This window comes from Myxocyprinus asiaticus, chromosome 21 (assembly GCF_019703515.2).
Source record: "Myxocyprinus asiaticus isolate MX2 ecotype Aquarium Trade chromosome 21, UBuf_Myxa_2, whole genome shotgun sequence".
Taxonomy (NCBI): Eukaryota; Metazoa; Chordata; class Actinopteri; order Cypriniformes; family Catostomidae; genus Myxocyprinus; species Myxocyprinus asiaticus.
This window is the reverse complement of record NC_059364.1, coordinates 5187772-5215001: the sequence shown is the minus strand read 5'-3', so window position 1 is coordinate 5215001 and position 27230 is coordinate 5187772. Positions and strand designations below refer to the sequence as shown.

The window sequence follows — 27230 nt, the reverse complement described above, 5'->3', positions numbered from 1 at the left end:
TTTAGTTGTACATCTGGTCTTCCACATCTCTTTCTGTCCTTGTTAGAGCCAGTTGTCCTTTGTCTTTGAAGACTGTAGTGAACACCTTTGTATGAAATCTTCAGTTTTTTGGCAATTTCAAGCATTGTGTAACCTTTATCCCTCAAAACAATGATTGACTGATGAGTTTCTAGAGAAAGCCGTTTCTTTTTTTTGCCATTTTTGACCTAATATTGACCTTAAGACATACCAGTCTATTGCATACTGTGGCAGCTCATAAACAGTGATGGCTGCTGTCTAGATTTGATCAAAAATGACTTCTTTCAAATAGTGATGGTGCTGTTTTTTACATCAGTAATGTCCTGACTATACTTTGTGATCAGTTGAATGCCACTTTGGTGAATTAAAAGTACCAATTTCCTTCCGAAACAGCAAAATCTATACATTATTCCAAACTTTTGGCCGCCAGTGTAGACTCGGTCTCTCACCGCGATATCAAGTGATGCGGAGGCGCGGTCAGGTGTGGAGACCAACAGGTCACTCCACTTGACATCACGTCACACCGCTGTTACCGTGCACACTCGCCAAACAGAAAGATGATAAAGTATCAGAAAGAGCGAGGAGTGCCAACAGAGCATTATGTGGGCAAGTTCAAAGTTTTGAGTCGCTCTTTTAATAAGATGACATCTCCTCATGCGGCAGCCGGCACCGCAGGTCAAAGAGAAAGCTGCGAAAAGTATTGTTCATTGTTAGTTCATGTTAACTAATGTTGTTAACTAATGTTAATAAATGGAACCTTATTGTAAAGTGTTACCGAAATATCAAACCAAGTGGCATTTATTTTAAAGATAGGTAATACTTTAAATTGGGTTCCATTTGTTAACATTAGTTAACATTATTAACTAACATTGACAAAAATGAATAAATGCTTTAAAAAATAAATTGTTCATTGTTAGTTCATGTTCATGTTAATTAATGTTAACAAATGGAACCTTATTGTAAAGTGTTACCAATATTTTGTAATCTATTGCAATGTTATTCAAAAATTCATTTTTAAGAGGGGCTTGAGTGTCCAAATACTTTTTGGGGCAACAGTACTACTCCTCATGACCTAAACAATCTTTCCTATTTCATGTTTGTATTTCTTTCTTGCTAGTTTTCTTTCAAATTTGGTTTTCTTCCCGAAAACTCCAACAAAACCAGACAAACTATCATTGTACATCATTTTCTTTTATTTTGTTTGAAACAAAACAATAATCTTAAAACAAAATGCACTCAAGCTATTACTTCAACTGAAAGACAAACTGAGAAAAGAAAAATGGTACCACAGGAAAATTAATTATTTTAACCGCCCAGCAAAACCGCTGAACAAGTCATTCACCACAGACATAACACCTGCTCTGTTTGCGTCTGCATCAGAAAAATATAAATATTGGGAGCACTGAACATTTTTGCAGAGCAGTGATCAGTGTTACCAAAGACAAACTTTTGTCACAGCTGAGCATTTCCGTGTGGTTCAAAGGGCAACGTTGGTCGAGAAATACACACCATTCAACAGCCAGACAGACAGTGCCTGCATCACATTAAATGTTCAGGATTACAGGTTGCACTAGTATAGAATATTTTTTGTTACATGGACTGTTAAAGGGTTAGTTCACCCAAAATAAAAAATCTGTCATCATTTTCACACCCTCATGTTTTACAGTAAAAACCCAAATGACTTATTTTTTCTATAGAACACAAAAGGAGATGTTCATCAGAATGTTCGCCTCAGTCACCATTCCCTTCCATTGTGCAGAAAAAAAAGTTTCAACTTTCTTCAAAAGTGTTCCTCTTTTGTTCCGTGGAAGAAAGAAAGTCATACAGGTTTGGAACAACATAAGGGTGACAGAATTTTCATTTTAAAGTGAATTATCCAATTAAGATCACGATTGGTGGATTGTGAGTAATATTTTGGGATATATTGTAAGATAAAATATGTGCCTGTTAGTTATGTTTGTTGCATGTGAGCAAGTGGGATTACACAGCGTTGTTTGCCAGATATATAAAAGTAGGTTAAGAGTCCAAACAGACCAAGTTAGAAAGACTTTGTAATTGTCTTTCTAACTTGGTCTGTTTTTGCACACCAGTACAAAAAGCAAAGGATACTGTACACACAGATGGAGAGTGTGTTCTGGACGAGGTAGAAGACAAACAAAGACGAGAAATCAAACACATAAACAGTCAGGGAGTCAATAAAGAGACATGCGTACTGAAGTACAAACAACTGCATGTTGAGACAGACAGACAGAGAGAGAGAGAGAGAGAGAGAGAGAGAGAGAGAGAGAGAGAGAGAGAGAGAGAGAGAGACAGATAGATGGTTGTAAGGTGTGATGGGACTCTACGCTCTGTAGAGCAAAATTCTCTCAGCACACATCTGGCCCACTAGACTGGCGTACTGTTCTATTTCCTTTTCATCGTTAGACCCCTTCCTCTTCTGGGCGTAGGCAGCATAGGGCATCACTGTCCGCCTGTGGAGCACTAACGCCCTGCCCAGATCCTTCAGAGCATGAGCGTCACCTAGAGAAAAACAAATGAACACATGCCTTACATAGAGCCAAAGGAACACGAGAAAAATAAACACTGTGATTTGCAAGACTCTGTGCCAACATTGATAGATGAGTAACAATATATTTCTCTGGTCTTTTTGAGAGTTAACAGATTTGACACCAGTTCATCGCTCTCTTTCTGTGAAGTGCCTCATCTGGACGCCATCTGAGTGAGATTTCAGGGGGGAATCTGGGTAATGTCAATTAGTCCTCATCATTTCACACATGTAGGTGGTACAGTTTAATTTTCACAGTTTCCCTGTAATACAACCAGTAAAAACCCAACCACCTCACAGACACTTGTCAAACTTTGGCGGGAGATTGAGGGAGACAGAGGAAAAAGGACATGGAAAAAAACTGTCAGATATACATTTAATGGTCAATATTCGCGACTGACCAATCAGAATCAAGTATTCCAGAGAGCAGTGTTGTAAAATCACTGCAGTAAAATAGAAGCTGAACTAAGGAGTTCTTCCAAACGTAAGACCATCTAAACTACTGGTCAACTGATATGGGTTTTCAATGGCCGATGCCGATATCTAGAGAACAAGATGGCCGATATAAATGCAGATGAACATAATACAATATAACAACAGCAAATCAGATGTACACAACATTTCTAAAGTGAATCAAACAATTATTTTGTTCAATATTTACTCAAATTTGCATAATCTTGAAAAGAAAAAACCTTGAAAACCAAAAAATTTTGACTATCCATTGAAAAATCAATTGGTACTATTTGCATCGGCCAAGCGAACACGGTTATCCGCCGATGCCAAAAATGGCAAAATGGTCAAATATTGGCAGATTAATCAGTCTATCACTAATCTGAAAGATCTGTATCTGATTTGTCCTGATCCTAGTCTGTAATACGAGAGATGCTAGCTATTCCAGACTCTGGGCTGTAAGACGATAGCTGTGAGCGGAGAGATAAAACAGAATAAATTGACTGCAAGACAGAAAAAGAAAAAGAGAGACTGAAAAAAAAAAAAAAAGAGGTAGCTGGCAGTCCATCACACTACATCTAATAAATTATGACAAATGAAGACCAGACGAGACTGGTGAAAAGCTAGTCCTGGATGTTCTCTTACAGCCATATGAAACCGCTGTCTACACCCCCCAAACGAAACACTTTGTGCTTTCATATTTCCACTCAAAACGACAAAAAAAAAAAAACAGACCCTGGAAAACCCCTTCAAGCTCTCATAATGCTTTTTTCCCCATTAAGGTACAGATGAGATCTAGGAGTACAAGCTTAAACAAGCATAAACACTCCACATGCCTTTTGTCTGTTTGTTAATAGAATTGTTCATTCCAAAAATAAAAATGTTTTCATTTACTCATGTCCCTCATGTGTTTTAAAATCTCTATGACTGATTTTCTTCTGTGGTACACAAAAGGGAGTTATTCATAGTAGAATGTACAAGCTCAGCTGCTATGGAGTGAATGGTGACCACGGCTGTCTAAGATTTTCAGTGAATAGTGACTTAAATTGTTGTCTGTTCCTCACACAAAGATATTGTTTGGCTTCAGAAAACTTGGAACTATGTGGACTACTTTTATTATGTTGTTAAAGTGATTTCTGTCCTTTTTAGGAGCTTGACAGCTCCTGGTTCCCATTTACTTTCATACGTACGGAAAAGAGCGTGAACATTCTTCAAACTTCTCATTTGTGTTCCATAGAAAAAAGAAAGTCAAACAGGTTTGGAATGACATGAAATTGATCAAAAAGGTATTTTTGCATGCAAACAGGGATACCTTGAACACAAAACTGGAGGATAGGGTCCTCTGGGGTAAACGTCTTGTGTAATACATAAACATTTGAGACAACCCTATTACAAGTAAATACATCTAAAATGCTTAGTAGTGTGTCTCTAAGGCCAACCAGTGAGATGTATGCTCAACATGTTATTATGCAACTCAAGTGGAGTGGTGGTGGCGTAGTGGGCTAAAGCACATAACTGGTAATCAGAATGTTGCTGGTTCAATTCCCACAGCCACCAACATTGTGTCCTTGAGCAAGGCACTTAACTCCAGGTTGCTCCAGGGGGATTGTCCCTGTAATAAGTGCACTGTAAGTCACTTTGGATAAAAGTGTCTGCCAAATGCGTAAATGTAAGTGGACATATTTGTGCAAGTTTAAGTTTGTAGTTTGTATTTAAAGGAATATTCTAGGTTCAATACAAGTTACAAGTCAACAGCATTTGTGGCATATTGTTGTTTACCACAAAAAATTATTTAGACTCGTCCCTCCTTTTCTTTAAAAAAAAAAAGAGGTAAATTCGAGGTTACAGTGAGGAATTGAATGGGGCCAATTTTTGGAGGGTTTAAAGGCAGAAATGTGAAGCTTATAATTTTGTTAAAACACACATTAATACTTCTGTTAAAATGTATGTACTATTTGAGCTGTAAAGTTGTTTAAATAGTCACTTTTACAGTCGTTTAGGGTTTTAGGTTTTGTTAACTTTACATCATCATGGCAAAGAAGTTGTAAAATTGGATATAACTTTACACGAAAACAGGTTAGCAAGCAATTTTATCACACTAAAATCATGTTAACACACATATCGTTTACGTCGTGGCTATACTTTTTAAATAGTTTTTTTTATTTTTTTTCCTCCCAATTTGGAATGCCCAATTCCCAATGTGCTTTTTTTAAGTCCTCGTGGTTGCGTAGTGATTCGCCTCAGTCCGGGTGGTGGAGGACGAACCCCAGATGCCTCCGCGTCCGAGATCATCAACCCGCGCATCTTATTACGTGGCTTGTTGAGCGCGTTGCCACGGAGACATAGCGCGTGTGGAGGCTTCACGCCATCCACCGCGGCAACCACACTCAACTCACCACGCGCCCCACCGACAACGAACCATATTATAGCGATCACGAGGAGGTTACCCCATGTGACTCTACCCTCCCTAGCAATCGGGCCAATTTGGTTGCTTAGGAGACCTGGCTGGAGTCACTCAGCACGCCCTGGGATTCGAACTAGCTAGCGAACTCCAGGGGTGGTAGCCAGTGTCTTTACCACTGAGCTACCCAGGCCCCTTAAACAGTATTTTAATGTTTACAGATTGGGCCCCATTCACTTCAAGAAAAGGAGGGATGAGTCAAAATTAATTTTTGTTATAATCAACATTATGCCACAAATGCTGTCGGTTGAGCTTAAACTTGTATTGAACCCAGAATATTCCTTTAAGAGTTTGCAGTCTCAATTGAATGTGATGAGACTGGTTACCACAAAATAATACAAAGACAATAAAAAGACAATACATTTTTCTATAGAGCACAATAGTCTGGTTTTGGAAGTAAATTTAGAGATAGGGTTATTATTAACGATAATATATAAACCTTTAAAGACAGAGCCAACTGCTTAAGCTACAAAGGTTGTTAATCGATGGTATATGCTTCTGTTGCTTCCACGTTATTTCAACTTTATTTAAAAAAAAAACACAAATGTTTAATGCATAATTCCTGATGAAACACTACACTACCCATAATCCTGAAGGGAAAAGATACACCAATAAGAGAGTCACGGCACATAAACCACATCAAAAGAGCTCTGCAGCGACAGCCCGCTCCCATGACACACTTTGAATGACACAATCAAGTCGGTCTCCATACATTAGTATACAGTACTGTGCAAAAGTCTTAGGCACATTAGATGTTTCACAAAAGCATTTGTCTTAAGATGGTTATTTATATCTTCAACTTTAGTGTGTCAATAGGACATATAAATGTAAGACTTCTAAACATTACTTTTGCAAACAGAAAAGATTAGAATAGAAGAACAGGGAGCCCTGCAACAGATGTCATGGCCCACACAAAGCCCCCCACTGAACATCGAGTCAGTCTGGGATTACATGAAGAGACAGAAGCAATTGAGACAGCATAAATAGATAGAAGAACTGTGGTGAATTCTCCAAGAAGCTTAAAACATCCTATCTGCCAACAACCAAGAAAAACTGTGTCCAGGTGTACCTAGGAGAATTGGTGCCGTTTTAAAGGCAAAGGTGGTCACACCGAATATTGATTTAGCTTTTTTATGTTTACTGGACTTTGTATGACATTAAGTGTTAAATGAAAACTATTTATGGCATTATTTTTTAAGACATCCTCACTATGCAACAGTTTTCACAAGTGCCTAAAACTTTTGCACAGAACTGTATGTCTAAATATTTTGCAGTTAACTTGGGAAATATATTGTTTCTATATTTATGATCAAAAATTTTAAATCAATGGTTTTATATATTTACAAAATGTTTCATTTGATTACGTCATTCGCAATGCTTCATGGGATTGTAGTTCATTCCCTCATTAAAGATGGTAAGTACACATTCTTGTACCTTTGGCTTTTTGTCTGATTTTCAAACACTTTTTTACTTAAAATCAAAATCTGTAATCTTGTGATTCACTCACCTAGGAGCTGGTTGGTTTGGTTCATGGCTTAGAATGTTTTGTTTTTTTTAGATTTTATGATATCACTATATAAACAGTGTGCACTGTTTGTTCTTTTAATAAAGAAGTCTTAAAGTCCCACAAACGTATGAGTTACAGTATCAGTTTAAATAAGTCTAATCTAATTTACAGACACATCCGCAAAGATACTAAATTAACATCTGACTCACCAATTTGATGTATATAAAACAAAGTGTATTTAAAGATTGTGAATTTAAAAAGAAAAAAGTTAAAAAGTGTATTTAAACCCATTTACACTTAAATTTAGTTACATTTAAATGGTATTTAAAAAGTATTAAAATATGTCAAAAATGTTATAATTTTGTTTAATAATTCTAAAAATGATCAGAATTCTGATTTGACACCCTGGTGTATATGACATATTCAACAAAGAAAATATCTGAGACTGTGACTAATATCAGGAGGGTAAAAAATGGAATCAAAATGTCAAAATATAAAAAAAACAGCAATAAACAGTACCAAACGAAAGCTTTTAGTGGCCCAATTAAGCACGGAAATAACACTGTACAGAGCGGTCACGAGAGTCGGGCTCTCTTTCTGTCAGACAATCCAAACATCCGCTCTATATATAAACACACTCCTCTTTCCATCCATCCTTTAACTCAATTAACACTCCCATCAAACGGCATCAGCTTTTCTCAATCACCCGCACCGGAGGTTCAGCGAAACATCGCTTCAGGGCCAGATCTGTCCCAGGTCAGAGGTCAAAGGTGATAAATAGGACTTTCTCTCTGGAATGAGAGGGTTAGGGCTGACCAAAGAGGTTTCTGACACCCGCCACGCTTCATAAAGAGGAAGACGAGGAGGTCATGCACAACTATAGAAGCAGTATACTAATTCTGATGAATATAGTGTGCCATTAATATGTGTATTTTTATACAAAATGTTGTGTCTGACATATACCAATACTTCACGCAGTATTTGTGCCACATACTTAACAAAACTTGTAACAAACTCTTGTAATTTTCTTTATTTTTATGAAAATACCATCTATTACAACAAAACTCTTGTGAATCTTTAACTACACATTTTCTTATAAAGAACAGTAAGTGAGTCGGTCGTTAATTCAGTAACTCGGACAGATTCAGCGAGTAAAACTGTCATTTCTAAATCATACTACATTAGTCACAGTGTATGTTTGTTTTGGTGCAGCCAGCAAAGACAACGCAATAGAATTTTTTTTTTTTTTTTTTATGGACTTTTTTATGATTTTGTGGTGACCTGTCTTTTTCTTTCATCACATTCTGGCTTCAAACTCAACACTGTAATGTACTGTTAACATCAACAATTCCAAAATTTTATGAATTCATTTTATGATTTCATCATTACTCTATTACTATATCTGCCATTAAGCTGACGCTAAAGTCATAGCAACTGATGATATAGTGGATCTTGACTACACCGTCTCTTGACTACTCGCAAAATGACAGTGTGGCAACAGCGTTATTATCAATCACGAAAACGAAAACTAAATGAAAACTTTTCCGCTAACTGAAATAAAAATAAAAACTAACATAGTTGGAAAAAACAAACTAATCTAAAATATATTTTCATAAATTCAAAACTAACTAAAAATAAAATTTTAAGAAATTATCTTTTTTTTATTTTTTATAGATATACAATACATAATACACTTTTAAACCTTTACAATCCACCTTCATTAAACCTAATAAACCCTACTAGATAGCACTGAGAAATTGAATGAAGTTAAATATATTTAAATAATATCAGTTAACACATTAGGTTTGGCAGCCATAAAATGCTATAAAAAATAAAATAAAATAAAAACCTAACCTACACACAAAAAAATATTTTAGCTTATTTTTAAGATTTACGCAACAAAATTCCATCAAACTGCGTAATTTTAAATAAAATTAAATAAAATTAAATAAAACGTACAATTTTTAGTTTTATTTTATTTTGTTAAAGTTTACTCGGTTACACTTTACAATAAAGTTCCATTTGTTAATTACATATGTTAACATGAACTAACAATAAGCAAAACTTTTAAAGCATTTATAAATCTTGGTTAATGTTAATTTCAGCATATACGGTATACATTTTTAAAATTAAAAGTTGTAATATTAGTCAAATGCATTGTGAACTAATATGGACAAAAATGAACCAATGTATTTTTTATAAACAAACATTAACCAAGATTAATCAATGCTGAAATGTTATATTGTTAAGTTGTTAGTTCATGATACCTATACATTAATGTTTACAAATGGAACCTTATTGCAAAGTGTTACCGATTACTCAATTCAATTAAGTTGTACAATTTTGTTGTCAAACTGAAATGTGTAAATCTTAAAAAAAGAAATTTTTTAGTGTAACCCCTTTCTAAAATCTAAAATTAAACTAAAACTAACATTGAGTGAAAATAAAAATAAAAAATGTATAAATAAAAATCGGAATGACAAATTCAAAATAAATTAGAACTTAAAAAATTCTAAAATCTAAAAAACTAAGATTGAATTTGAAAAACAAATCTGAATCAGGTGCAGTGTGTTTATGTGCACTCACCTCATAAACACAATCATTCCAACATTGAAGGCTTTGTGTGAGTCCGGTTGGTCTAGACTCTGATAAAAGGCCCTTCTTGCTCAACAAGGCAACTTGCTACTCTGTCGCCTAATGCTATCATTTCCACATATGCTTTTGATAAACAAATCCAGTCAAACACAATGCAGACTCAAAGCCAGATTTACCTCGCCATGCCAGTTACCCCACGATTGAAGAGTTCAACCATTATGTGAGTTAACTCAGTCAGCAGACACCTCATTAGACTGAGCTTCCTTCTCTGGATTGGACTTTGTCGTGTTTTTCAAACTGCAGTCTTTGAGGCTCCTGACCTCCTTGACAATGTTTTTGTTCCAGCTTTGAAATAGCACAGCTGAATTAATCAGTCGCGTGTTGGTTGAGCAGAGTTGAGGATGAAAGGTTTGCTACAGTAGTTCAGGACTGCTATAAATATATCGGTTAATGACTATACTGTATATGGTAAAAGACTAGTCAAATATCTGCTAAATGTAAAATAATGTGTCAGGTGGGCCATCAGGACTGTCAGGGCCGTTTCTATGCATAGGCGAACTAGCAACATATTCTTCTCAGTCTTCATTGTCTTCGAAGGAGGGCGTGGAGTTTATAATGTAGCCAAGAAGTGCCATTTATATGTAAGGTTCATAATGTGGCTCCAGTGTGGCTTCAACAGAATCCAAACATCGGCCTTATGACCAAGAGTCAGACCGCTGGCCTTGAGTTCTGCTGAGAAACAGGCCTGAAATAGTTGGTTGGTCTGTCTGGCCAAGAACAACAGGTCATGTAGGACTGGAGGCACCACAGAACGATTTAAAAACACTGAGGGAAATGATGGCCTTCGTCTGGTTGCCAGTCAGCACAGAGGTAAGTCAAACAAGACCAGGGGCCTCCCATGCTCTGCAATCACAAATCAAAACCAGTGCGAAATGTGTGGGAAGCCATGATGATCAGATGAGGTAATTTACATTGGCACTATTCTCAAAAACGATTTAAAGAAAGATTCCTTATAGCAAACTAGATCATGTTCACGGTTGAGCAAATTTTTGATGGTATCCTTGCCGGTTTAGATTTAGAGAATGTCAACACGTGTCTAAACTAGGCGCAACGTGATAAAGTGAAAATCGATAAATGCCCACTTTCTTTGCTAAACGTAGTTTTTGTGCTAACAAGCCACTACTTTGACAAATGACACAGTTTGTCAGTAACTTGGTTTCTATTTCTATCGCATCAACCTGGGTAGCCCCGCCCACAGTGAAATCTCATTGGTCTCAATCTCCATACAGGCCTGAATCAGATGGAATATTTGGTCATTATATACCATCTAGAGTTGGGAACCGAGTTGGGTTCCATTTTTAAAAATAATTTCAAAATCGAATCATTTTCATGACTTTTGGTTCCACTAATGGTTCTCGAACATGTATTCTTCCGCCGATGCAGACGAAACACCATTCTAAAATACTCTGTGTTTTCTACATTACAATTCATTGGCACTGTAACACCACTCCTGGGTGAACTATTCATTTGAACATCAATACATTTTAACTGCCTTTTATTTAGTTGCTTTATGCAATATTTTGCTTTGAATACGGACAGAAAATTCTTAAAACTTGTCAAATAGTGCCTGGTTAGGACAAAAAAGGTAACACTGTTTTTTTTTTTTGCTGACACAGTCCTAGATTTTTATGCTTTTAGGGAACAAAATGCATCACCCAGTTGCATGGCACTTCCATAAAGATCATATAGTTAAGACACCCTCTCCATCAATGCCTAGAGACAAGTTCAAACTTCACGTAGCGTTGCACGGATCTGCCATTTGTGAGCATAATCTCTCCTTGACCCATACCTCAACCTTGTTCCCAAGCGCTCCATTTGACATCCAAAATGCTTGTCTATAACTTAAATATTTACACATGAGAGAAGTATAGACCGAGATGAAACTGATGAAAAGGAAAGCGCTCAAACAGCTGTGATCAGACAGGTGAGATCCATTTATGAAATAGAGGCTTTAGTTCCGTAAATGGAATAGTTCATCCAAAATGAAAATTCTGACACAGTTTACTCACCCTCATGTTGTTTCAATCCTGTATACTGTGATATTTTTTTTCCCCCATGGAACACACACAAAATTTTTTTTTAAAGAATCTTGACATCTTTTCCATACAAGTTCATAATGACTTAAATCTTCATCTGCTCCTCACACAAAATCTATTGAATGACTTCAGAAGACTTTAAATTATAGCACACAAGTCTTATGGGCTACTTTTTCAGTGCTTTAAAAGGTCTGTTCAGACAGCGTTCTTGGGCTAAAAAAAGCTAGAGGCAACGCAATGCAGCACAGGGTGTCTTGAGATAAAAAAGTTGACGTGTCTAAAACATTCGGAGCTCCAGGACAAGACCCTGAAAAAACAGCTGGACATGGCACGATGGTCAAAGCCATTTGTCAAGTACATGCTTACATAAACTATGGAAAAGAGACAAAAATGTACACAAAAATGCATTTGGTGTAAATGGCCCCATATAGTGCTTTTTGAAATTTGACAGCCCGTCGTTACTATTAACTGTCGTTGCAGCTGATTTGAACCTTCGGTTTGCGTCAGAGTTCTGTTAGTGTTTATTTTGTGAAAATGACCATCTCACTGCTCATTATCCAGCTATATAAATAAAAGAAACATTGATTCAAACTATTTTATTAGCTTGCTTTGTAGAGATCGCAGAGTGATCTGAGAAATAGGAAAGATGACTCGTAATACCCGGATGACCGATTTTGTATGGCTTAAGCTGCATTAACTCTGAACTCTGGAATACCCACCTCCGACTTGAAAATAATGACTGGAGCGCCAGACTTTTAAGTATTTTCACTGCAGGAAATGTCTGTATTTACAATATAAAATAAATGTACAAGAGTATGTTAAAAAGAACTGTTTGTGTATCACTCAATGTATATGTTTTCACCTATTTTGCTCGTGAAATAGCCAGCTAGCTAGCATCTAGAAGACATCTAGTGTGATTGACTGGAATGCACTGAGGTCGGAAGTGGGAAATTTCGACTCGGATATTCCCATCTCCGACTTCGTCTGGAATGCAACATTTATCCCCGTTTGTGCGGTTGTTTTTCAGAAACAGCAGACCGCTAAATGGCGCCATTGACCAATCAGAAAAGAGTATTCCAGAGATCTGTGCAATAAGCAATTTTATCACACTATCATGTTAGCATAGTCTTGTGGCTATACTTTTGAAACAGTGTATTAATGTTTATGGACTGGCCCTGTTCACGTCCACTGCAAATGCTGTAAAAGCGATTTTTCTTTTTTCTTTTTTTAAATAAACAAGCAACAAGTCTAAATTTTGTCGGTAAACAACATTATGCCACAAATGCTGTCGATTGAGCGTAACTTGTATTAAACAAGGCACTTACTGTGCGTGTGTGTTCAAGAAACAAACAAACAGCATACAGGTTTGAAATGTGAAGGTTTCATTTTTGGGTGAACTATTCCTTTAATGTTACATTCAGGGAGGAAGTCTGACATGAAACAAGTATGAGGGTATAGAAGGATAAAGATCATAGCATTTTGATGAGGAAAAATGACAGCATTGTTGACTGTCCAGGGTGGACGTGTCAATGTTCCCTCTTCCCTCCCTTTATCTCCATGCCTGACAGTGGCTCCAAATATGAACTTACTATTTTGACAGTCTAATAGAAATGTCTCTCCATAAACCCTGATTTTTTTTTTGTTTTGTTTTTTTTTTAAATAGTGAAAGACAGAGATCTTTGTGCAGAGACAACATCTAAACTTCTCCAGCACAAACAAACACCCCTACACCTCTGCTGTGGGCGAGAGTGTCTCATCCTGATCTCAGTGTGTAATATAAACAAAAAAAGACTCTGTGAACCTCTCAGATTAGATAAGTTTCTTGCCGCATAGGAGTACACCGCCCAACTGTCTGCAGTGCTGTTGGCAGGGTAGACTTTTAAATTAACACCTGTTTGTTATGCGCAAGCCCAGACTGAATTCTTTTGAATCTCCTGCACTAATTTTGGAAAAACTGTGCAGTGTTCTTCAGAATGGATTTAACATGTTAAGATGTGTTAAATGGAGTTTAGAGTACCATACTTTTATTTGTAATAATAATCTAAATGCATAATCAAATCATAAATAATCCAATTAGCCAAACTATTTAGTTAAAGGTGACCTAAAAGCTAAGGTGTGTAAAATATTTCTTGCAGATTCTAACATTTTCAAATTTTTCAGCCCCCTACAGAACTATTTATTTCCAGGCCAAAAAACGTCTGGGAAGCCAGGTTTAGGGTACGATATCTCAAGAATTATGATTGCTGGCCTTATACAAGTTGGTATATACATAGAAAAACTTGTTCTCTTCAAGTACAATGGTTCAGTGTCTCCTCAGGGTACAAATATGTTCATAACTGGCCCATAAAGTTGGAAAAAAATGAAAAAGTTCTAAATGTGGGTGGTACCGATGCCTTGATTATACATAAAAAAATAAATCAAGGATATAAATAAATGTGTTTTAATCTTAAAACATAAGCTTTAATTGACCTTCTGTCATTTTGCAAGTCCCTATCGCAACAAAACAATATTTTGTTCAAGGCACTCATTTGACAATGTTGACTACCTAGGAGAATGTGTGTATATAGATTTAGGTCCCAAATATCACAAAGTATTAACAAAATCAAAGTCGTTGAACCAAACTACTTCTCTAATTCGGTCTGATTAGAGACGGACTGACCCTACTCTATACCACAGATCTTAAAGTTATCTTGAATTCAATGAAAGGGAAGAACACGAAAATTACGCAAACTAGTTTCTAAATTGCGTCAGAGCTGGTGAACCGCTTAACCATTGCACTCAACATCATTCACAATTTTTTTACGTAAACAAAATTCTAGACAAAGAGCGACTAATTATATCTCAAATATAAGATTAATGGTTTAAGATTTTATTCATTTGTGTTATTTCTTAATTTTGAAGACTTTGCTATTATTCTAAAGTGTGGAATCCAGTAACAATAAATAATGAGTAGGTGTGTCCAAACTTTTGACTGGTAGTGTAAATAGAAGTTGGCCTAAAAGCTCTTGAGAAAACAGAGAAAAGAAGAGCACATGCACTCTTTTACCCATCAACGTCTCACCCTCCCTCTTTGGCCCAGGCATGGCGTCTGCTTGTCGGTACTGAAATTATTATTATTATTATCATCGTCATCAGCCCCAGTTCTGGGCTCTGACCACACTATTGACCCCGCTTGACTGCCGGTACAGAATCCTGGATGCTCTCCATGCCTGGATCCAGTCCTGTTATTTCAACACACATTTCATGGACCAAACCACCCCTTCTTTTGTTCACAGAACTCTTTAAACATAGTTGAAGGCTTACAAATTGAGTTCCAATGTAATGGCATCCAAGGAGTTTGCAGAACGGCTACTGTTATTAAAGGGATAGTTCACCCAAAAATGTTACCAACAACGAGTAAATAATGACAGAATTTTAATTTTTTGGTGAACTATCCCTTTAAACTTACATAAGTGAAGTATATTGTGTAATTACAGTCATGGGAACTGTCATTACATATTTATTTTGATAGTAAAGTAAGTGCATGACGTGGTCAAAAGGAGTAGTTTCAAAATCCACTTGTGGAAATGGTCTTCTGTCAGATTTTTTTTTGGTTCTGACCTGATTCCAAAAGCCTGATTTTCAAAACTAAACAGACTGTATTTGATAAGCTGAGTCAGGTGTGTTAGGAGGAAAAAAGTTGGCTGGAACAAAAACCTTGTGGGGAGGTCCTGTCAGCTAGAATTTGAAAACAGGAAGAATTACAAACGAATTTAAGCAAAACCATTTTTTCTTTATTTTTTTGGAAATGTGCTTTAATGTGACGACTTGGTGGGTGAATCTCACAAAACCTGGAAAAAGCAAGTCCAAATCATGTTTCACCCAAAATAAAAAAAATAAAAAATAAAAAAAAAATGTTGCTTAAAGAACATTAAACCTGTTTTAGAATTATTTAGATTAAAATATTAGTTTTTTTTTTTTTGCATTGTGACATTACTTTCATGACAATTAAGCACATTATCACTGCCAATTATCATTATCGTAGTGAAAGGAAAAAACAAAAATTAAAATCATTGATATGTTATTGAAATTGCAAAGTATTTAAAATGTTATTAATAATAAAATATTGTAGAGTATACATTATGGCAGTATTCAATGCATTGCTTTTAATTATTTAGATTTAAATAAAATAAAATAAAAAACATTGCATTACTGTAATTTTTTTTTATTACTTAATATTTATTGTTTTTTTTTCTGAAATGATTATTATTAATAATAATAATTAAAAAATGGTAATAATATTATTTTTTATTTTAACTGTAAAATGACTGGATGCATTACGGTAATAAGAATTTGGGAGGAGATGTGCTTGATTGTCTTAAAAATAAATTTACAAAAAAAAAAAAAAAAAGATTACATTAATTTTCTTTATGCAAAACATAATATCTTTTTTTTTTCTTTTGATTTTGAGATGAAATGTGACCTGGACATATTTTTTAATGTGTTTGTTTTTGTCATAGATCCCATTGAAGGCTTACCTGCTTTGTCATCTTCATTGAGACGCGAGTAGGCAGAGATGTCAAGGCAAGGGATACACCTCTCGATGGGCAACCAAACGTATGTTTCAGGGCAAAGGAGGTCTGACGGCCGGTACTGGCCCTGTGCATGAGAAAACAAGAACAGGGAAGAGCTTGGTCAATGCTTTGTAATGTCTTATGGTGTATGTTTGCGGTAGCCAGACAGAAAAACTAATGCAAGAGGTTTAATGGACTTATATATAATAATAATAATCACACATCCAGCAACGTCAGATATCCGCCCCATTTCTTCTAAATGACCCTTCTTCAAAGGCTGCCACCCTCCCCATTTCCGAGCACCACTCCTGAAATGAGGGAGCTCCAGCCGGCCTCCAACCCCTTAAAATAATCTGTCTGGCGATCATGACGCTGGTTAGGACCCAACTCTTTATGTGTCTATTCTCAACATCGATGACCGCCCCATTGCCCAGAATACAGAGTCTGGGGCAAAATTAAACCTGAGTGCCCAATACATCACACACAAGACTCTGAACCTTCAACCAAAACTCCTGGATCTTAACACAACCCCAAAAGACATGGGTTATGTCTCCATCCTCTGATTGGCATCGCCAGCAGGTGGGTTTGTCTTTAAGACCAAGCCTATACAATCTAGAGAAGGTCCAATATAATCAATGTAAAATCTTGAATTACATAAGGTGCACCCTTGCATCTCTAGATGCAGACTCTCCCTCCTCTAATACCAAGTTTAAATCTTTCTCCCATAATCTCTTGAGGGAAGTTGAAGCTCTGTCCCCCAGACTCTGAATTAGCAGGGAGTAATACACTGATGCCTCATGACCTTTTCCAAAAGCAGTAATCACCTCTCCCAGTGTATCTGCTGCTTTAGGGGGGTGTATGCTACTCCCAAAAATAGTAGCAGGTGGTGCAGCTGTATTTATCTAAAGAACTGAGATCTAGGAATCCCTAGAAATCTAGTTGAACCAGATTTCTCCGCTCTCATATAGGTAAAGAGTGTATTACCCCTACAACTTCTTGAACTGACTATGCATCAGTCCCTCACAGCCTCGTTTTCATTCTCGCCACACTAAATATGGAGTCTACTCTTAGGTCAATATGTATAAACTAACAGAAGGAATGGAAGGGAAAAGCAGATGGCCTCCTTGGCCTTGAGTTGCATGTCTTCTAAGGGCCTGTTGTTGGTCACACAGAGCCAAACAAATAAACACACACCAGCGTGAGCGGCATGTAAACAATCAAACGCCTCAGTGAAGATATCAGTGTTTCTTCAAACACAGTCAAGCCCTTTCTGGTGAAGACAACAGTGCATTGACACACTGCACACACGGACATGTACCCGCACAGATTATGTGGGTTTACTTCAGTGTTTCGTCAAAGGAGAAGCAGTCTTGTGAAAGTCCCACTATTACCAACAGGATTTGTCTGTCATTATCCTACTGTGGAATCTATGTGTCCTGTTTTTACAATGCGGAAAGCATGGGAATTTTTTTTTTATTCTAAATAAAAGGCATTTTGTGGGGCATGGCAGGGAGGGGCTGGCGATTTAAGGGAAAGGTTTCACACCCCGTGTTCATCACTCTTTCAACGGCGGGCTACACAGAGAGCCCTAAAGGGTGAGGTGACTTATTTAGTGCAGTTTGATGACAAGCAAGCAAGGGTCACTGCGTCTGACAGCTGGTCTGAGCATTGAAAGAGTGTGTTTGGTTTTGGGCCTGTAGACAGACATGTGCATGAGTACAAATGAGAGGAAAAAGACTGTGCTTGGTACTGAAGAAAGCTACAATGAACTTTAGTCATAACTAGAAGAAAATGTGTGGTGCTTGTCAGTGCACAACTCGCTACTATGATGCTAAGTGGTTACCTACTGGCACAAGTCAAAAGAGTACACCTTTAAGTCTCTATGATATTCTGGTCTCTAGATACAGGTATGGCTCAGGTTCCTCCTTTTATGCAAGTCTATGGGATTTTTTGTTTTGTTTTTTGTCCATTTTATCATCTGCCATACATAGAATCCATTTTTTATTATTTTTTAAAAGTTTGATTAATTTGTAAACTCTTCTTTAGATCTAAATACAGTATTTGGGTGTTTTTTCAACTTCAGGGAATTTCATGTCCCAGGACTTGATTTTTATTAAACTCTTTACTTTTTGCTATAATGAGAGTCACATTAAAACTGACCAGGAAACGTTTCACCATGGGCCTTGATCAATTATATATCTGGAACTTTTCAAATGCCTTTTATGTACAGATTTTACTGTTTTAGCCTTGTTACAGACCCAGACTTTCAATAATAAAACTATGAAAATCCATTATAAGAACAGACATGTTTAAAACTGTGATATCTAAACAAAGAGAGAAATACACAAATTATTTCAATATTCAGTGCTAAAATGATTTCTATCGGTTTTTATTTTTATAAACTACAATTGTCCCACAATTGTGGCGTCATTTCCACCACACCAAACTATTTTTCCTTGTAAATTCAAGGTAAATATCACTTGTTGTGAACAGAATACTTTTTTAATTATTTAATTATGAGTATTTAGGATACATAAAATGTTAGCTATGATATTAGCCATTGCAAGACAAGGGAATGGGTCATTTTATTTCAAAAACATTAAAAATGTAATTACAGAAATGGCACTGTGGTTGGAATTTTCATGACTTTAAGAAAAGAAAAAATGACATCTCCTGTGATGCATGTACATTCTCTTTTTTTTAGATCATTTTCATAAAATGTTATTGTTTATATTTATTTTGTTACACCTGTGTTGTTCCTGGTATAAAGTGACCGGCCATTGGAAATTAATGGATTAGACTACAAAACACAGAAATATTAAGTGTTCAGGAGCATCCCAATCCTTTAGATGAGCCAACCCTTACAGTACTGTGCAAAAGTCTTTGGCACATTAGATGTTTCACAAAAACATTTGTCTTAAGATGGTTATTTATATCTTCAGCTTTAGTGTGTCAATAGGAAATATAAATGTTAGACTCCCAAACATTACTTTTGCAAATAGAAAAAATTAGAATAGAAGAACAGGGAGCCCTGCAACAGATGTCATGGCCCCCACAAAGCCCCCCACTGAACATCGTGTCAGTCTGAGATTACATAAAGAGACAGAAGCAACTGAGACAGCCTAAATAGATAGAAGAACTGTGGCGAATTCTCCAAGAAGCTTAGAACATCCTATCTGCCAACAACCAAGAAAAACTGTGTCCAGGTGTACCTAGGAGAATTTGGGCTGTTTTAAAGGCAAAGGTGGTCACACCGAATATTGATTTAGCTTTTTTATGTTTACTGGACTTTGTATGACATTAAGTGATAAATGAAAACTATTTATGGCATTATTTTTTAAGACATCCTCACTATGCAACAGTTTTCACAAGTGCCTAAAACTTTTGCACAATACTGTATGTGGATGTGTGTTTGCACACACAAAGTCCTCGGACATGTGCTACAAATATGACGATGAATGTGGTGCCTTTAAAGTAAAGGATGTTTCTCGGGTAGTCTAAGGGTGCTACATATCATTGGAGATATCATACAGTTAAATGTCATACCCCACTAACACTGAATGTGTCCTTTACAATCATGCTATTGAAAAGAATTTGGGTTCCTGGCACACACAAGGGGCTGTAAAGAAAAGTTGCAAAGATGCAGAACAAATAAATTAGTTACCTACTCAAACAATGACCAACAGCATGGTAAGAAGTGTTAAAGAGAACACAGGTGTGGAATATTGGAGGGTGAGTAGGGGGCTGATGTCAGTAACTGCCTGTTGCAACAGGTTTAGAAAGACTGAGATACAAGCTTTTCTCGATGGGTGGTTGGGAGTAACATTGGCTCAGATGAACCAATAATATATTGGTATTATGTATTACGACGGTTCACAAACAATCACCACTGACACTGACTTTTTTCAAAAGTTGGGGTGCCTATAACTCTAGAAGTTTTAAAGATCTCAAAATTATTTTATTTATTTTTTTTTTATTTTTTAGATTCTGGTTCAGAACAAACTTTCCTTTTGGTAACATAATTTTAAAGGCCCTATATGGTAAATCCCAGAGATAAGGGGCTCAATGTGGATAATGTGGATCAATGCGTAAATTGTTACATTAAACTGTCACAAATGTGGGTCTCATGATATGTAGCTAGATTTTCTTGTCCAACAAAACAAAGGTCTGAAGTAAAAATAATACTGAAACTAGAAATAGGTGCTATTATTAGCATATAGAAGAAAGCATTAGTTATATACCAAAATATACACTAAAAATAGCACACGTCAATTAAATCAGATTACTACAAGTAACTAAGTTCAAGTAACAAGTTCATTAGTTTATTCAACTAAAGGCTGTATATGAATGCCAATCAGCAGATGAACTTAATATAGAATGTGCAATCAGAGGTGTGCATTTATTTGCATTTTAAAACGACTTTGAATGTGGCTCACCCGATCAGAGTTTGAACTATCAGTTAATAGTTCAGTTAAAAACAGAATATTAGAAACACGCTCAATGCAGAAGTTCAGGAAGTGAGGTAGCCTTCTTATCATCTAATGGGGTGGCAGAGGTTAGTTAGCAGAGAAGTCTGTGCTCTTGTGGGAGTCAGAACGGTTCATGCAGAAGACACTGGGATATAAGTTGTCAGAGAGTTAAGACGTAAAAGAGACAGAAAGATGGATTCTGGCTGGTCATTATCTCAATGTCTGATCCACTTCCTTGACGGCTCTGTTGTCCAAACTGTGGTGTGGCTCACCACCACACCACAGGTCCTCTCTCCTGAGCCTGGCCTTAACTCACTTTCAAAAAAGGCTTTTCCACCATCAGGCTTTAATAGAGTTAAAGTTGAAGGTAAGCTTTGGTGCTCTATAAATGCAACTTTGAAGCTGCTTTGCAAGAAAGACCAATCAGAATTCAAGTGCAAATATTAGAATTATGTCATTGCTGTTAGATACATTTTGCAACCTAGATTCAATGGGGGATTTTCAAACTTTAATCTTAAGTTAATTAGAAAGCACAAAATTGAAAATGAATTGCACACAATATGCCTGGCAAGCACTGTAATGATAGCAGGAGGTTATAATGAGATGCTGCAAACGAAAAAAAGAAAGAAAAAAAAAACAAGCAAAAAGGCCAAATGAGCAATAACTATCCATGTGGAGCAGATCTTTTACTCTTTGCATCCATAAATCAGTCACAGTTTTACTAGCTGTCTTATCAGACAAAGGAGGATGTCATAGCACAGGCTGAAGGCCAGGTAAGATAGAATGGAAATAAAAAAAAGCAAGAAACCACTGACATGCTCTGTCAGGCCTCAACAATATATATATATATTTTTCCCCTGCTGGTCCAGCTGGGCCATTAGTTCAGATTTTCACTTGCCCTTCTAAAATTTTCACTGGCCCAAATATATCCTGTATATATTTATATATACATTATATTTATAATTGTATATATACTTTTGATATAATATTATAAATACATACATTTTAATGTATTTTAATTAAATTCTGTTTACTTCTGAAAAAAATACAACAAATATTTTTTAATAAAAATATAATATTGAAAATATTTATAATATTAGATATAATATTTGTATATAATATAATAAATACATATGTTAATTTATATTTTCATAAGATTTTGTGAAAAAAAATGCAACAAATAATTTATTATTTAAAATAAAATTATAATACTGAAAATATTTATAATTTTGGATGTAATAACATTTTTATATAATAAAATAAATACATTTATATTTTCATACATGTTGTTTACCTCACACAAAAGAAAAATACAGCAAATATTTTTTTTAATAATAAAAATATTATATTGAAAATATTATATTATTATAGAAAATATATGTATATAATATTATAAATGCATACAAATATATTTTCATTAAATGCCATTTACGTCCCAAAAAGAAAAATCCACCAAATAATACATTATTTCAAAACTCAATAGCGCAATTTTTAGTTTTAACTATGACAGCTAAAAACTTTTTTGCTGGAAAAAGTTTTGCATCGTGCATGGTAGTTCAACCCATTGTATCTAATTTATGCAAGTGACAGTCCCATCAACTCGCCTGAATCATTCACACTGGCCCTGGGCCAGTGGGCCATCCTTCTTGTCAAGCCCTGCTCTTTGCCCCACTCTTGCCAGGTGATCCAGATCCAGTTTGTCTTTTTGCAGACAGGATGTGGTTAATTCTGAAGGTGGGAACACTGATCCAACACCAGTTCATATGCAAAGAGGGGGAATAAGTGAAGTGAGCTATGACCGCTGAAAGGACAAACTGAAACCAGTTTAATCCCCATGCCGTGATTGTGTCATGCATTTTTCACTCCACGTGTTTGTTAAAAAGAATGGCATGACGAACACAGCACTATTCGTCTTTCACATGGCAATGCAGGTAATGTTGACAGATAGCCCGGCCTCGCTAAGGCTCATTGACATCACCATAGTGAAGAATACAGTGGATGAAGTAAAGAAAACAATAACTGCGTTTGACTAGCACCTTTTATGCATTGCATGAACAGCAGTTTTGAGAAAATAACCAATATTATAAATCAGAAGAAATAAAACGTTTGTGATTGCACATGGAAGTCGGAGTGAAATATGGAAGTCTATGGGTATGACGGACGGCTGGGTCACATGCAAACCATCCAGGCTGAAGAGGAAAATAGGGGCATGCAGGTATGTTTTAGTTTAAGCTAGGGATGTAAAATGTTTGGTGATCACAATTATTGGTATCGGACTGATAAGGACGATATTGGAAGCAAATAAAATCAGTGCTTTTTTCTCAATGCCAGGTTTCAAAATAACTAAACATACTGTGTATATATAATATATATAGATAGATAGATAGATAGATACAGAACTTTTTAAACAACGTTCATACTACAGCTTCAATCTAAAATTCAAGTGGAATTAGGCATCAAAACATTTTGGGGGGAGGTGATAAAATGGGAACCAGGGGAAAAAATGTCTCTTTCTTCATTCTCACTTGCTGTAATACACTCTACCCCTTTGGTTGAGTCCAGCCGTGGGGCCCATACCTGAGATTTATTAGAAAAGTAATTAATCAGGGGCATAAATCATCGACTTCACTGCTGGCGAGGAATCTTTGTGAAAGAAAACACCTCCATTCCCTGTGGGGAGCAGTAATATCCATACAAGCTGATCGTTGGGGAAAGCACTCTTTATCGTAACGTCAACACCGACTGACAGAGATTTAACAGCAAAAATGGCTTCTAAATCATTACCTACATGCAATTAGTTTTCTATTCAATGTCATGTTCCTTTAATGTTCAAATATGTTCACTTAACCCAGGGTAATATGCAGAGATAACTGTAAGTAAACTAAATGTAGGCTGATTAAACTGAAAAGTGCAAACACTATGGCTCTGTGGTGCTATCAAATCATTGTCTGTTTCAGCATCCAGACCAGCCCAACACAGCCACATTGCCTTATTCAATGGCGTGAGTTTGGGGCGCGACCATGTTTGTCTGTCCAATTGCAGATGAGGAAGTGTTTAGAAAACCTGTTTGAAAATAACCATTACTTTTGCAATTCCGGCAGAATTTACACACAATGTTTTGTACAAGTCTGTTTTATTTGATTTGCAACACCTGCCATGAAGATAATACTTGTTTGAACAGACAGAATTTTACTGCATATTTATATACATCTAGATTTAAAGAGCGTCTTCAAAATGGAGATGGCCTCAAAATGCGAAAAACTCCTGCCTAACCAAAAATAAACAGTTTAGGCATTCAGGCCATGGGTTTTTATCAAAATGTCCTAACTGAAGAGATGACAGCAGATGAAATTAACAGGACAGAGCGGCCAATTGGCAGGTCTTTTCAAAATCTATGAGGTTTGTCACTGTCATTCACATGACATTGAAACCAGGAGCCAAATCCAGATTAGAAGTGGAACCTGGGTCCTAAAGGCCAACGTGGGCCACAGATAGCCCTTTTCCACCAACATGGTTTGGGTGTGGGTTCCTGGGCCGATGCGAATTCTCAAACTGTTCCGCGCGTTTCCACTGCAGAAAAAGCCGTTCCAGGGTGGAAATACTGGTTACGCACCGGCCCCAAAAGCTTGCTGGTCTCTACGCAGGAACTGATTACGTCAGGGGCAGAGGGCGTGGTAACAACAACAGTAGGTGCCGTCTGTAGTGGTGGGTACTTCATTACTCTATAATAACAATGAAAAAAGCCACAAAAATGTCAGACATCAAAAGCTTTGGGGAAAAGCAGCGGAAACAAGCACTCTACTTGCAAAAATCTACGGAGACCCAAGATAAATAGAGAGATTGCAAAGGGGGAGAAAAAAAAAAAGAGTTGAGGAGATACAGCAAGAAATGATGTACGCTGGTGTTTGGTGTCCTCTGCAGTTGATCTCAGTAAGTTATTTGATTTGCTAACTTTGTTAGCATTCCTTACACTCTTCTTGTTTTATTTTGTGCATTGTTTTGTTCAGTAAGGAGATTTTTGACCAGCTAGTCACTTAGTTAGGAAGATCGCGGCTATCTGTTAAGTAAACTGGTGGGCTTCTCAATCAAGACGTAAATATAATATTATATGCTATTGCAAAAATCCAAATATAACCATCGGCTACACCAATGTTAATAACGATTCCACTGTTTCAGTTTATAGTACTTAGGCAAGTTAAAACCCATTAAAAAGTTACCTGTCGTCTTTAGTGTAGATGTCATCTCTGGCAATCTTGTTGAACAATGTAATAACGTCGGGTTGCATTTCTCTTTATGTTTAAATATGTCCTCAAAAACAGAAGTAAAAGCTGTACACAAGCATTGTGACAAGCCATGTTTGTTTATGTTTGAGGAAGTCACATAAAACTACCATGTAGCCACATAACCTGTGACATCACATTCGGATTTCAAGTCAGTGGAAAAGCGCAGACGATTTACAATATGCTCCAAATTGCGCTGGCCAAGAACCATCGCAATTTCGGGGGAAAAGGGCACAGAGGGAGCCCAACGCCTAACCACTGCGCCCCTGCCCCTCCCACTGGAGACTAGACAGGGTCTCCATGTCTAAACTGGGGGGAAGGGGGCAGCTTCTTACCAGTCACTATGATTTCAGGCAAATCAGGGGCCTATTTCCTTTGCAAGACTCCTTTTGTAACTATAGTCACCAAAAGAAGTGTGAACTGAAAAAACACAGAAAAATAAGTATTTTTATAAATTTTCTCAATACAATTTAAGTGGTGATGGCCCTGTAGAAAAGTCACCTCTTTGATGATAGCATGCTCTGGGTGGTTGCTAGGGTGCTCTGGTTGGTTTCTAGGGTGCTCTGGGTGGTTTCAAGTGTGCTTTGGACATTGCTTAAATGCCCAGTTCAAAAGAGCCCACCACCAACACTGCATGGAAAGAGCTGTATCCAGACCAGTAGACTCCTGTATAAACTGCTGCATTTCAGACGTATTCAGAAATATACTGGCCCGGAGTCTAAAATTAAACAGGCGATTATATACCATTTTGGATGTATAGTTACTGACGATTCTTTCCGTGTTATGGCCATTTGTTGCCATGGTAAGTAATCCCATTAAGCTGTCTGTCAGGAGACTTTTTCACACCTGAGTAACATTTGCATTTCTCAGCTTCTAGATAAAATGGTCACCCCTAATGGTAATTTATCTCAAACTGGATTGGCTGCCCTTAAACTTAACCTACCCTTAAATCTTGACAACAATTGGGTCACTGCATACACTGGATTTAATTTTATTCATTACAATTTATTTAGCACATCCCTAAATCTTGACAGCTATTGGGCCACTGCATGCATTGGCTTTAATTTTATTGGTTAAACATAAAATTTAGCCCACCCAATCCCAAACAGCATTTAGCTTATGCCTCTTATTACAGGCCTTTAATCATTGTTGACACAACGTAAATGGGGAGAAAATAATTGGGTTAAAAGATCTTTATTTAAAAGGAAAACGTGAAATATACAAAATATAACAATAATAAAATATACAAACATCTGAAACACATTGTGAAACTTCTATTAGCGTTCAGTAAATGAACTGGCATCTGACGCTGTCACTTGTCATCACATGAAAGTGATCAGTCCCAGTATAGTGTGGGTCTGCATCAAATCTCTTCTTTAGCTCCTGTAACAGAGCTTCTCAAAGCTGCTGGTTTTACAACCAACACTGGCCTCCCATAGACAACACCATCTTCTTAATCAGACATCATGTCCACAGAATACACAATACCCCTGTGTCTGCCTCTGTTGACCTGGTCTCCAGCAACTGCAAAACATAACGTTTAACCACTGAAAACACCCACTTAAAGAACTCCCAACAACATATGCAATAAAAAAAAAAAAAAAAGATACATCAACTGTACAATAGATTTTAAACTTACTCTTCTCTCTCTTTGCCACATCTTGATTGAGTCTCTCAGCTCTGCCTTTTCCAGGATGAAAGTAGGAAAACTCTCATTAGCAGTCTTGCAGGACACTTAAAAGAAATAAAATATTCTTAGTAACAGAAGACTGGATAGGTAAACCAACATAAAAATGGAAATTAAAAGATTGCAACAACAGTTTGAATGTTACCTTTTATAATCTCAGAAGATGAGTTGAGTCTGGCTGTGTGGGAAAAATTATTCTGTGGAAAAGAGGAATTGTTATGTGAGAGATTATAATACAGTTAAAATCAGATGAAGTTAAATACAGTATTGGTATTTAATATAGTATAAATCATCTGTTTTACCTGTTTAGTGGATTATTTTAATGAAGATTCTTCTTTGAATGTTGCAGGCTGACAGTCTGTCTGTAGCATCTGTTGGTATGTTTGAATGACTCAAGTCTGACCAGAGATCAGAACAACAAAAGTCAGAGTCATGGTTGGAAGCGCCAATTTAAAGTTAAAAACGTTTTAATTATCAACTTGTTTCTTACATAAACCTATTGATTCGCTTTTCATTGATGGACTGGAGTCGTGTGGATTACTTTTATGCTGCCTTACTATGACTTTTGG

At 36.5% G+C, this 27230-nt stretch overlaps 1 protein-coding gene across 7 annotated transcripts in view; it reads right to left on the bottom strand.

Annotated features, from left to right (window-relative positions):
* Positions 1 to 2256: 2256 nt before the first annotated feature.
* The window catches only part of LOC127411944 (arginyl-tRNA--protein transferase 1-like), a 133349-nt gene continuing 108375 nt past the window's right edge, over positions 2257 to 27230 (bottom strand). For 5 of the 7 annotated variants that reach the window (XM_051647883.1, XM_051647884.1, XM_051647888.1 and 2 more), the window contains 2 exons: positions 16190 to 16310; positions 2257 to 2538 (listed from right to left, as the gene is read on the bottom strand). In XM_051647883.1, the coding sequence (XP_051503843.1) occupies positions 2360 to 2538; positions 16190 to 16310 (300 nt within the window). In that variant the 3' untranslated portion in view covers positions 2257 to 2359. Of the gene's footprint in view, positions 2539 to 16189; positions 16311 to 23110; positions 24417 to 26138; positions 26499 to 26613; positions 26709 to 26806; positions 26859 to 26963; positions 27060 to 27230 lie in introns of those variants that run through there. The other 2 variants (XR_007892371.1, XM_051647889.1) reach the window with 2 other exon arrangements.